The 12,785-nt window shown below is 40.2% G+C and overlaps 1 protein-coding gene across 2 annotated transcripts; it reads left to right on the plus strand.

The window, feature by feature from the left end:
• Positions 1–60: 60 nt before the first annotated feature.
• Positions 61–12,703, plus strand: LOC145465195 (uncharacterized). Of its 2 annotated transcripts, none has more exons than XM_081448966.1 (6): positions 61–1,428; positions 4,209–4,766; positions 5,305–5,352; positions 8,995–9,114; positions 9,471–9,640; positions 11,209–12,703. In XM_081448966.1, exons 1-6 carry the CDS (start codon positions 186–188, stop codon positions 11,665–11,667), a joined length of 2,598 nt encoding a protein of 865 aa, XP_081305092.1. In that variant the 5' UTR covers positions 61–185; the 3' UTR covers positions 11,668–12,703. The 2 variants fall into 2 exon arrangements, with proteins under 2 accessions (XP_081305092.1, XP_081305091.1); XM_081448965.1 differs by having other exon boundaries at positions 62–1,428; positions 9,468–9,640; positions 11,209–12,702.
• The last annotated feature ends 82 nt before the right edge of the window (positions 12,704–12,785 follow it).

Below are 12,785 nucleotides of genomic sequence, written 5' to 3' on the forward strand. Positions count from 1 at the left end.
GTGCACTTTCAGCGGGCATCACCCACAGGAGTCATGTGAACCGGGTGTAATTTTTCCCTATGGGCTTCTGAACCTGCAACGGAGGCAGATGTTCATGAACATGCAGAACTAAAATTCACGAAGAAGCTGATGTTCAGCGAAGTAGGAGTCATTAACTGCTGAAAGGAAGCTCTGTAGTGCGCATAATGGCGTGCGAACAAACTTCGAGTGCAGCAAGTATCGACGAGCAGCAGAAAGATTCGAAGCGTATCGATGTTATGTTTCTTTGCGACGAGTGGATGTCTTTAAAGGGTGGACTGTCCACTTTCAACAGAGAATTCGCGGTGAATTTGGCAAGAACAACAAGCGAGAGCATCAAAGTTCACTGCTACGTTGCTCAAAGTGACGAACTGAGTAGAGCAGATGCCAGACAACATGGAGTTCATTTGATCACTGCTCGTAGTATTCCTGGATCGTCTGATCCATTAGATTGGCTGAAAATTCCACCGCCGGAGCTACCAAATCCTGACATTGTTGTGGGCCACGGAAGAAAGGTTGGTACCCCTGCCTATTTTGTTGTCCAAACTGCAAAGTGCAAGTGGATGCATTTTGTTCATGTGTTTTGTGAAGATCTTGGAAAGTTCAAAGCAACCCAGAGTGCCTCTGTGGATACAATCGAAGAGAATGAGAAGAAACATAAAAGTGAAATTGAGCTGTGCAAAGCAGCAGATGTAGTTGTCGCAGTTGGATCACGGCTGCAACAAAAGTACAGCAGAAGTCTTCCAAATGTTAAGGTGGAGATCATCACTCCTGGGATTTTGCAAAAGTTTTCCAACGAGTCATCACAGCTGGTCAAAGATAGATCAGTGGTAAAGAATTTCAAGGTCTTTATGTTTGGTCGGGCAAGCTTTGAAGATCTCACGCTCAAAGGTTATGACATTGTTGCAAATGCCATAGGATCCCTTGACAAGATGTTTGAGCTGACATTTGTTGGCTCATCTCCTGGTGAACACAGAAAAATAGAACAATGGTTTCTTGACAACACAGGCATAAGCCGCAACCAAATAACAATCCGTAGTTATTGCAATGATCAAGATGAACTTAAGATGATGTTTCAAGAGTCAGACATGATTGCTCTGCCTTCACGCACAGAAGGGTTTGGGTTGGTTGCCCTGGAAGCTATTTCTGCTGGTATACCTGTCCTTGTTGCAAGTGAATCTGGAATAGCTGAGGCTTTACATGAAGTAGATGGTGGGCAATCTTTCATTGTTGGATCAAATGATCCTGAAGTGTGGGCACAAAGGATCCAGCAACTGTCCAGCCAAAATCCAGAAGAGAGAGAAAACAGTGCCAAGCTGCTCAGAGACAATTACAACAAAACTTACCCTTGGAGCGAGGAATGTGAGAGATTCAAAAGGATGATCCAAGATTTAGTGGAAAGCTTAAATGGTATGTTCATGACACCTTTTTCAGGGCTCAAAAAAAATTGAATTGTTGCTTCCCCTTTGAACAAGCCGGTCTCAAATTTTGCTTGCCCTGGGCAAGTCTTACTTTACTTATTTCTATTTCTAATCTTGAGCGGGTTAACAATCTTGGTGGGAAGTTCCTGTGACAAGTTTGCTATTTGTGTGGCCTACGGGAAGATCTTCACAAAAGAGATTTGCCGAATGCTGTCTCAAAGAAAATTTTTAATGCCAAGTGAGCATTTATGTTACTGGCAATTTTCAGAGTTCGCCATTGTAAGATTATCGCTGCATCAGTGATGGTCTCTGGAATCCTGAGAAGTAAGTATCTCTGGACTAATTAAAATCATGTAGAAATTTCAAAGCAAAGAAGCTACACATGAAAGTCAACAAAGCTCTTATCTTTCTTCTATAAGCTATAAAACATGTTAGAACACTTGGCTAGTCATTCCAACTAAAAGCTTTAGTTTGTCTAGACATGATCGGCATGTTTATAGATAAACATGCATGGGATTTTGTCTTCATGGCTCGTTTTCGGCATGGCAAACTTTAAGATTGAGTCATAGTAAATGTAAATTTAACTGATATGGCTCATGATAGTTTTAGAGTGGTACTTGCTTCCAGGGTCAACCTTGAAGTAGTTTATCTCAAGATCATGTTTAAGGCACCCTCACCGCGATTTGTGTCTCGGCCATGAGAACGTGCAACTTCTCGGCAGGAATTTCTATGCAAGAAGTTTTCTCAGGAATTTTGCTTCCTGGCAGTATTCTCGGCAGGATCCTGGAGCAGATTTTTTTCCTTGGTGGGATCCTGGTGAGTACAGATGTCTTGGCAGGATTCTTGCCGAGATGCGAAGTGGGAATTTTTCCCAGCAAGGATCCCACTGGGAAAACAGGCCACCTGGGCAGAATCCTGGCCAGGGCCAGGAATCCTGGCACCAGGATCCTGCTACCTATTTTACAAGGGTGGGCTCTTGCCTGTTGGGCAAGTAAGACTGTAAAGTTACTTGCCCGACAGAAAAACCAACTTCTCCGGGACAACCGCACAGCACTTTTTTTGAGCCCTACTTTCTGCTCTATTATAGCTCTTTCTAGGTACCTACACCTGTATAGTGTAACATGATAATCAAAGTAGGAGAAACTGATAAAAGCCTATGATCCTTTGTAGATGCCAGAAGGGTACACACTTTTGCAATCCTTAGTTTAAGCGCAGTATGTAAACATATGTCCAATGCAACCTGCTATATCAAAGACCAACAATATAATGCAAGCAAAAGTGTTAAGAAATTACAAATGGAATGTTTCTTACCAAAACTGTACATGTAGCTACTCACCAAAGTTTCAGCCACTACAGTGCAGGTTTTCTGTGTGAAATTTGTCTCCAAAGAAGCGCAAAATTCGACATTGTTGTGGCCATTTTGAATAGTACTCAGCAGCCCAGCTACATTTTTGTGATGTCATTCCCTCCTAGAGATTTTGTCCAAATTGCTTCCAACAAGCCTTTTAACGACCACTCTGGGTTATGACTGTTCTTGAGCAGTACTATTTTGAGCCAAGCAAGCTCCAAACTCCCTAAAAGAATGAGAGTGGTGAAGATAGTGAAGTAGATAATTGCTTAGAAAAAATACATTTTGCTTACCTTAAGAATGCATATCAGTTGCAGGTTTTTCTCCTTCCCGTCAATTTTGAGTCAGACAGAATAGCATCACATAAACATGGCCTGGCTACATAGTTTGAAAATGAAGACCTCCAAAGTCAAATTTTGGGCTTCTTTGTTTTCGAGAGAAATTTCTTCAGGATAGTAGACACGTTAGAGGCTGAAATTTTGGTGAGTGAAAACGCTAGATGGTTACTTGCTATAGGTGAACACGAAAAAGTAAGCTTTTTGGAGAGACCTTCTTCTTTAATGTAAAGAAAATAATTTTTTTTTGTCAGTATACACCTCCCACCTTAACCCCCTATCAGTGGAGAGAGAGAGAGAGAGAGAGAGAGAGAGAGAGAGAGAGAGAGAGAGAGAGAGAGAGAGAGAGAGAGAGAGAGAGAAGGGAATTTGGGGGTGGGGGTGAACTATAAGGAGTAGAGTCTAATCTATATATAGGTGTTTGCATGTCTTCCTTACAAACCTCTAAATTTCTCTGATTTTACAAATCTATATCTTTCATTAATAAATGCAACTTTCAAACTTGGAATTTTTTACAAGGTCTATGTGATCTTTCCAGGGTTGTCTGTAGATTTTCATTACCTGGCCTACATGTGCATCAAAATCTACAAATACATTTGAGTGTCTTTGGAGCTTGTAAACTGGGGTACAGTGAATATATGTACAAACAAGAAATATTTGCAAATTTGAAACATGCATGTTAAATGTAAACAATTGAGAATTCCAGTTAACTGGCTACAGGATGAGTTCAATTCTGAAATCCAGTTATAGTAGTAAGATGGACTTGAACTTGATGAGTTCTTATGACTTAAGAGTTCTTTATAGAGTTCATAATAATAGTCAGAGTTAATACAGTCAGTTCATAGTTATGTGCACTTCGTAGAGAGTTATATCATTGTAAACATGCAGTTACACCAGTTCTTCTCACTGGTCTCTTTGTGGGAGTGCCTATCTGGAGAATCTGTTGTCTAGATAATTTAACCATAAGCTGTGAGCAGGTTCCTAAGGAAAAACATTAACTCATTAACTGGAAGTATGTAAATAATATAAAGGAAGACTGAAACTGAATATGGAAACATTTAAAAATTGTTCTTACTAATTCAACAGCTTTGAACTTGAGAATTGATGTGGAAACCATGAAACCAGCAGATCTCAACACACAGGCCTTTAGAACTCCTCCTTCAATAGTAGAATCAGGGAGATCTCAAAATGGTGGGCACCAGGAAGCACCTGTAGTACCTGCACCATCAGGACAGACCCAGCCTTTATGTACAGGTGCTGAAGCTACCCAAGCACCTGTGAGTTTCATTCCTACAGAAGGAGAAGTCCTACGTTTAATTGCTGTCAATTATCTGCAGGCTACTCAACCGAGTAGTAGGGATGATTTTGATAGCTTTTTGGCATACATGAAAGAAATGCGACTCACTATTGCTGGTGTTAGTATTGGAAGTTTGCTGATAACAGTGAAGTTTCATTCACTCCAGATCCTTGAGAGCTTGTGGGAAGATTATTTGTCTGGTCATCTTGGTGAAGTGGTTCAAAGATGTTTTGTTACTGAAGAGATCTTGACAGCATTGAGCCTTGCAGAGTTGAAGCTTAAAACAACAATTTCAGAAGAGGAGTACAAAGCATGCAAAAAGTACCTTGGGAAAGATCCAGCAGTAGGTTAGTATCAAGACAAGCCCTAGGATTCCATGGTAATGATCATTTCTGGTACCATTGTCATTGAGAAGTAGCAAAACTGAAAAACTCTGTCTAATCCATGAGATCTTCATCTGTGACTGTTTGAAATTCATTTAGTACAAGTTTAAATTCTGCTCTGGTTCTGGACACTTACATTGTAGTAAGTCAAGCAATTCCTTTGATTAGACCTCTGATTACCAGGCAGTCTACATGTAACTAAGGGCATTTTCCATTCAACCAAAAATTCTGGACATTTTGATAATGGTAATATTAAATTGTATGGATAGTGTTTTCATTATGCAGATCATTTTTGGTCTTGTCAGACAAGTGTACTAATTAGTAAAATTACTTTAGAGCAGCCTTATTATATTGGAAGCAGGAAAATTTATTCTCTCTGTACTTTGAATCTGTTCCTTTTTCAATTAAAACACATGTAAAATCAATGTGAGAATCGAAGGTGGTAGGTTTTATAAGTAACTGCATGGCTTCTCCTAGTTAACATTTCTTCTTTTGCCAACAGAAACAGATGAAACATATGATGGTGATGATTCAGCATCAAATGATGAAGGTACATGGCATATTTCATTGTGTAAATTATACACTTACCAGCTGGAAAATGTTTTTGTAGAAATCATTTTTCCAAGCAAGGGGGAAAATACATAGAAGCACGCAATGTGTGCTTGTACTTAGTGCAAGATGCCTAAATTTATTAAAATTTCTGCAGCTGGGATTTCTTTTTAAGTCAACAATACCTTGACATAGTGCTTGCTTTATACTCTGATAGTACATAGTAGTAGGATAGCTGCCAAATTACCCAAATGCACCTGCTTTTTAAATTTATTCAAAATGGCCACCAATAAAAGTTTGAGAAAACGTGACGTCACGGTGATGTCACCAGGTGGCACATGGTGGCCCAACTGGTGGGTGGCGCACGAAACCCTCCCTAGCTGGGGAAGAAGTCGCCTGTCGCAAGACAGTCTGGTTTGTCAAACTCAACACACATGAGGGGACAAATGGCTAGGACATTGATCTTTAAAAAAAACGTTATGGTTTGAAAACATACTTATAGACATTTATGAATAAAGGCCCTGGTTTTTTTTTTGGAAAAAACATTGTCGTGTGGTGTGAGTGCGTTCCCAGATGGGTATAAAAGCGCGCTACCTAATGCGATTTTTCTTGATTCACACTGAAGGCAGCATTGAGGACACATTATGAATATCGATGTGCAAGAACAGAAATTTTGCCAGTCGTTAGACCAGTTGATCCACAGCACCACCCAACTGACCAATACGTTGGTGTCCAACGTGGTCGAGAGTTCGCCGCAGTTATACATGAAAACCAAGTTTCACTTGTTGAGTTGCATTGATAGTTTATCCCAGGATGTGGTGAAGTTGCAACAAGCCTGGAACGAATTGACGTTTTACAGGAAAAAAGCTGGATTAGCATCAGCTGATGAGGAATCCGTTGTGTTTATACCTAAAGAAAACAAGAAAAGTACTGTAGCAAGAGAGCTGCTCACTCAGTCAGTACCTCCACCAAACACCGGCGGCTTAGAAAGCTATGGCAGAACCAGCATCTATTCCAGTAGAGATGACTATTCCTTTGGAAGAACGGATCCACAGATACTACATAAAGAAAACACTGTGTAGAAAAAACCAAGGATCCAAACATGCCTCCAGAAGGTATGTGCTTGAAAGCAGCAGCTGTGCAATTGGAGCCCAATGTGTTGCACACCTTGGTTTCCCGCTATGCCTTCTACCATCGTCAATGGTGCAAACCCCAAGGCATGTGAGAACGAGTACCTGCTGTTACCAGTGAATCCCACTTGTTAACTCCATTGAGTGGAAGTGCATGATGTTTATCAACAAACACCCACTGCACTGAAAAATTTACAAAAAGAAGTGTCATGAGACGTCAGGTCAGACCATACAGCTCACAATGGAGTACAGTGAGAGGGACGTTAGTGATGATGAAAACATAGTGGAAGAAGACGAACACGACGAGGATAATGAACATGAAGAACCAGAGGACGAATCAGAGGAAGCAGAAGATGATGAACCAGAGGAGGAAGAAGATGAAGAACCAGAGGGAGGAGAAGATGAAGAAAAAAATTTGGTGTTGTTTGATGGGTTGTAGAACTCCAACATACTCTGGTTCATCTTTTAATACATTAAAACGAAAGTGTATTTCCTCTGGGGTTTGTGGGTGATGGTCCACCACTAAATACCCATAGGGCTGAGTAGTGGCTCATTCGTACAGAGGCATAAAACGTTTCCCATCACCCATCCAACGTTGCCCCAGTGTTTTAATTTAACAGGTGTCAGCTGGGTCTCTAAAAGGGATTGTGTATTGATAGTTGCAATTCATTCCAGAGCTGTGCTTGCCTAAGGCATACAGGTTTTGTGTGACCACAATCACGAAGAGATTGAGGTGATGAGCCTTCTTACTGAGTAAATCCATCACTTGATCTGAGTCAACAGTTTCTCTCATCAAGTCATCTAGCACTAACAAACTAGGACCTTGTTCCGGGGGAAACACTTCTTCCCAAGGGATGGTTGGTATTCCTGGGTGAAAGGTAACACCCATGTCTTGTTGCATTCTTGTGAACATCGGTTGCCAGGAGGAGCCGTAACAGTACAAGGCTTGATGAAAACATGCACTGTCTCCAGTGTCATCTCGAAAATAGGTGACTGCATCCTGTATCAGTTTGGACAACCATGTGGTCTTTCCACTGAAGGAGGATACCACGATTTGCATGCTGCCTGGTACACGAAAACATGGGTCGTGGGTCTTGCTCCTACCCATTCCACTCTGCAAGTTGGTGGCAGTGTTGGCTGGGGCATTCGTGTTTATGGCTGCAGCACTGGCGGCGGCGGCACTGCCCCTACATGCCCAGTGGGCCGACACCCAAGACAAGTACCACACCCTCCTTACCCTGGTTAGAAGCCAACTCACAGAGTGGAATGGGTAGGAGCAAGACCTATGACCCACGTTTTCGTGTATGAGGCAGCATGCAAATCGTGGGACCCTCCTTCAGTGGAAAGACCACATGGTTGTCCAAACTGATACAGAATGCAGTCACCTATTTTTGAGATGACACTGGAGACAGTGCATGTTTTCATCAAGCCTTGTACTGTTACGGCTCCTCCTGGCAACCGATGTTCACAAGAATGCAACAAGACATGGGTGTTACCTTTCACCCAGGAATACCAACCATCCCTTGGGAAGAAGTGTTTCCCCCGGAACAAGGTCCTAGTTTGTTAGTGCTAGATGACTTGATGAGAGAAACTGTTGACTCAGATCAAGTGATGGATTTACTCAGTAAGAAGGCTCATCACCTCAATCTCTTCGTGATGTGGTCACACGAAACCTGTATGTCTTAGGCAAGCACAGCGCTGGAATGAATTGCAACTATCAAATGAATACACAATCCTTTTTAGAAATCCAGCTGACACCCGTTACAGTAAAACACTGGGGCAACGTTGGATGGGTGATGCGAAACGTTTTATGCCTCTGTACGAACGAGCCACTACTCAGCCCTATGGGTATTTAGTGGCGGACCATCACCCACAAACCCAGAGGAAATACGCTTTCATTTTAATGTATTAAAAGATGAACCAGGGTATGTTGGAGTTCTACAACCCATCAGACAACACTAAATCATGTAAATACAGGTGTTTAATAAAACTGTTAAAGCATATCTTTGAAAGTATGTATTCTTTGAATTATGACAAACAGCATCAGCAGTTTTCACTCTCCAGGAACCCGTTGTTCTTTAAACAGCCTGTTCAGTAGAAATCACCTCTGGTGAATGGCCAGTTCTGTGGATTCTAACCAGTCATATCCCTTTTCCTCCATTAATTCATCTCTGGTTGCCACTACTTCTTGATAGATGGGGTCCTTTTTCAAGGCACGCATCCATTTCAGATCTTCCAACAACGCATCTCTCAGGTCTCTCTCTGTAAAGGGGAAGCAGGCTATTGTACACCTTAACATCCAGTTATGGATGCATCCAGGGAGTTTGGAGAGCACAAAAGAAGCGCAAGAGTTGGTAGAGGTGATAGCTGAGAGCAAGTCTAGCTTTCAGCCATGAAGTACATACCATGAACTTTCACAAAAAAGGTTTGGAATATGGGAGACATTGGACCTCCCTACATGTATCTTGATCTGTCATTTCATTATTGACTTTACCCTGCATTTAATTTTACAGCATTGAGCCTTGCAGAGTTGAAGCTTAAAACAACATTCTCAGAAGAGGAGTATGAAGCACTCAAAAAGTACCTTGGGAAAAATCCAGGATCAGTATCAAGACAAGCCCTAGGATTTCATGGTAATGATCATTTCTGGTACCATTGTCATTGAGAAATAGCAAAACTGAAAAACTCTGCCTAATCCATGAGATCTTCATCTGTGACTGTTTAAAATTCATTTAGTACAAGTTTAAATTCTGCTCTGGTTCTTGACAATTACATTGTAGTAAGTCAAGCAATTTCCCCTTTGCTGAAATTTGAGCCGAACTAGCTTAGTAGCCTCGCCTTTTTTTTCGCCGAGCGTCGACTGTTAACTTTCACAAAACGGGTTTGCAATATAAATATGGTGGACATTGGACCTCCCTACATGTATCTTTTGAACTGTCATTTTCATCATTGATTTGACCCTGCATTTAATTTTACATGGTACAAGAAGCCCGCAAGGAACTACCAGTGTACAAGGTTGCCCTATGTGGTAAAAGTGGCGTTGGAAAAACCTCCATTTTTCGCAGACTTAGAGGCGATGGCTTCGAAATCGACACTTCCAAATTTCAACACTTGGCAGAAGAAAAGATCGAAGTCCAAGTTGAAGAAAAGACCATTATAGTAAGAAAACAATTATTTATTTATTACGATTTAATGACTACTACAAAGAATAAAAATAAGCCTCATGGACGATCTGTAAAGGACGCAAAACCCTATATAAAAACAGACCAACAAAATAGAAGAAAAAATATATAAACAAATAAGCTTGAATAAATAAATGATAATAACAATAATAATAATAGTAATAGTAATAGTAATAATTATAATAATAATGATAATAATAATAATAAATAATAAAATAAAATCCCCTCAGCCCCTCGAATAAAAGATTATGACATTGAGAATTTTCTAGCTTTTGCCTTAAAAGCTCTCAGATTGGATTCACAGCGAGTGCCAATGGCAGTTCATTCCATATATCTATAATTCTATGAAAAAATGAGGATTTTAGCACATTAGTTCTAGAGTCAAATTATCACTATGCCTGAGAGAATAATGGCCACGTTCTGAATAGTATTCAACATACATATATGTAAGGTTGAACATCAATATCAATCATGCCATTTAGTGCCTTGTAAAAGAATGAAACATCAGCTAAAGCTCTTCTTTGTTCAAGCGACAGTAGGTTCAGTTCATCAATTTTAGTAGTAATAGTATCTAGAGATCAGTGAAAGATAACGTCACTTTTGTTTGGTGTAAAGAGTTGTATGTTGTTAATAATTATTATTGTTAAACATACAATGGGTATAATAATTCAGTGTTATAAGTGATTTTTATTTGCTGTGAACGGCTACTGGCTACTAAATTAATTGTGTCTGTGCATCTGTCAGGGAAGCAAATTCTTTTTGGGCTAATGGGCAATTTTGAGCTCCCTTTACCCCCAGTTCAAATCAAATCCTGAAAAGTGCTAAGCAGAGAACAAATTGTTCAACACGAAAATGAGTTGTACTCGCATGTTTATTTCCATGCAAATCAACTACTTGCTGTAACAAGGCAAAAGTCAAAAAATAGCCTATTATTTCGTTGTGATGCAAAGATATCTGGCTTGGTGTTGAATGTGCTGCATGTTCTTCCTTTCAGGGATTGAAAGTCATGTTTTGATAATGCTTTAAGTGTTTCATAGTTACCACATTCTGTATTAACTGCTCTGGTTACCTTTTTCCCTTGCAGTGTGGCTCAGTGACACTTATTACAGCTTATTAGTCTTGAATTTGACAGTCTACATTGCCCTACAGTCAGGTGTATGTAGGGAATAAGAGCCAAACCCCACAAGAGATCCTGGTGCCTTACTATACCTTTCAATAACATGCGGACTCTAAAATTCAAAGCTCAACCGACAAATGCGTTTTTCACTACCGTCAATCAAATGTTCGGCGGCTCCTCACAGCTTTCGATTAATGCCGAGCACAGGTAATCAAATCGCTGAGCACAGTTCAGACAACGAAACAGTACTCGGCAGTAGTGGGAAGCTGGGAGGAGTGACCAAACATTTGATTGGCGGTAGCAAAAAATGGATTTGTCGGTTGAACTTTGAATTTTAGGGTCTGCATGTTATTAAAAGGCACAGTAAAGGATGTTTTACAAAATTTTTGTTTGATCTGTTATTTCTTCTTGAACTTTCCAACACTTAGATTGACCTTTGGGACACATCTGGAATGGAAAGATACTCTCGCTTGACCCGCCAACACTACTTTGGAAGCAGTGTCGTGCTCTTTGTCTATGATTGTGATGATATGGAGTCACTAAAAGATCTTGCAGGTTACTACGAAGATGCCAAAAATAATGCTAGTGGAGCTGCTGTCGTATTAGTGCGAAATAAGGTAGACCAAGAACTCCAGTGTGTGGACATTAAAGATGCTGAAAAGCTACTCTGCAATCACAAGGAAAGGGACAGATCTGTTTGCAAGTTTAAATTCAGAGCAGAAACTTCAGCAAAGGAAAATACAGGAATTAATGAACTTATACAAAACGTTGCTAAATATCTACTTAAAAATGCAGAACCCAGCAATTCAAGAAGAGAATTTGACAAGATTAAATCCAAACCTGAACCAGCAAGCACCCCTTCCACAACAAGCAGCTGCCCATGTTAAAAATTAATGTTAATATTAAATTATCTTTAAGTGACTCACTAACAAATTGCATGTGTGCATTGGAATCAAACCTTGCCATAAAAGAAAACTGTAGGGTCAAGTTCAAGAGCTCTCTAGTGGTCAGTATAATGCTACAAAATTAGCATCCTTACATGTACATGTAAAAGTAGAACAGTGGAATCCCAAAAGTAACCACCTTCAGATTTGCTCTGGACACTGAACACTCATCTGTATCAGGTTCCTCGATTTCTGATCCTTGATAATTTGTTCCACAAACTTTGCTTTCCCTCGGAGGTTTGAGAGGGTCATAGGAATCCAGATTCCATTGCTAGCCCACAGGTGTAGCTAAATATTGTGTTCAGAAGGGTGTCACTGTAAACACAAACTGCTAGTCAGTGGCTGATAATTGCACAAGGCAGGTCTGTTGAAAATCTGCTGTAATGCTTTTTTTAGTTTATTATCCCAATCAAAAGCTCCTGCACACTCAGCAGTGAGTCAGCATGCTGAGGATCAAAGAAGTTCCTTCCAGGTAATATCGGAGGGGGGAATGAGGAAGGGAGGGTCAAAGGGTCGCAGTTTCTCTCTTCCAAATAATAATGGGAAGGATAAACCTGTATATAGTAATTCTCCCTCCTGTTTCTAGTATTAAGGTCCCTAGCCTGCAGTGCAGGCAGTTTTGGTGGCAAGTTTACAAAACGTGGAGAGTTACAACGATTGAGAGAGAGCTTTTGGCAATTTTAACCCTCACCCCAGCCCTCCACTGTTTACCCAATCCAAGATGGCAGCCTATATGTAACACTCGACACTGGAATAATTATGTGCACTTGTTCGTCTGCACTGCTGGCTAGAAGTACCTGGATTTTTAAATCATTCCTGTTTCATTTGCCCTCATTTGTTTACCAACTTTAACCATAAACATCTTAAATAACTGGGCACTTAATTTTGGTGATAACCACCAATAAAGGAAAGGAGAAAAATCTTTTGCTGTTATTGGCTTTATATATTAATTTAAATTGAAATATACATGTATGTTTTTTGGTACTATTTTAAATAATAAAGATTTATTTATAACAAGAAAAAGGAAAAAAATTGTTGATGTGCTTCTCACTTTGACAAAT

The sequence above is a fragment of the Orbicella franksi genome, chromosome 13 (assembly GCF_964199315.1).
Source record: "Orbicella franksi chromosome 13, jaOrbFran1.1, whole genome shotgun sequence".
In the NCBI taxonomy this organism is placed as follows: Eukaryota; Metazoa; Cnidaria; class Anthozoa; order Scleractinia; family Merulinidae; genus Orbicella; species Orbicella franksi.

What these genes read in the sequence shown, in the direction of transcription:
- LOC145465195 (XM_081448965.1), top strand. Translation starts at nt 186, where the DNA reads ATGGCGTGCGAACAAACTTCGAGTGCAGCAAGTATCGACGAGCAGCAG. An exon ending in TTTAGTGGAAAGCTTAAATG is followed by an intron (nt 1,429 to 4,208) that starts GTATGTTCATGA and finishes CTAATTCAACAG; the next exon opens with CTTTGAACTTGAGAATTGAT. An exon ending in TTCAGCATCAAATGATGAAG is followed by an intron (nt 5,353 to 8,994) that starts GTACATGGCATA and finishes TTAATTTTACAG; the next exon opens with CATTGAGCCTTGCAGAGTTG.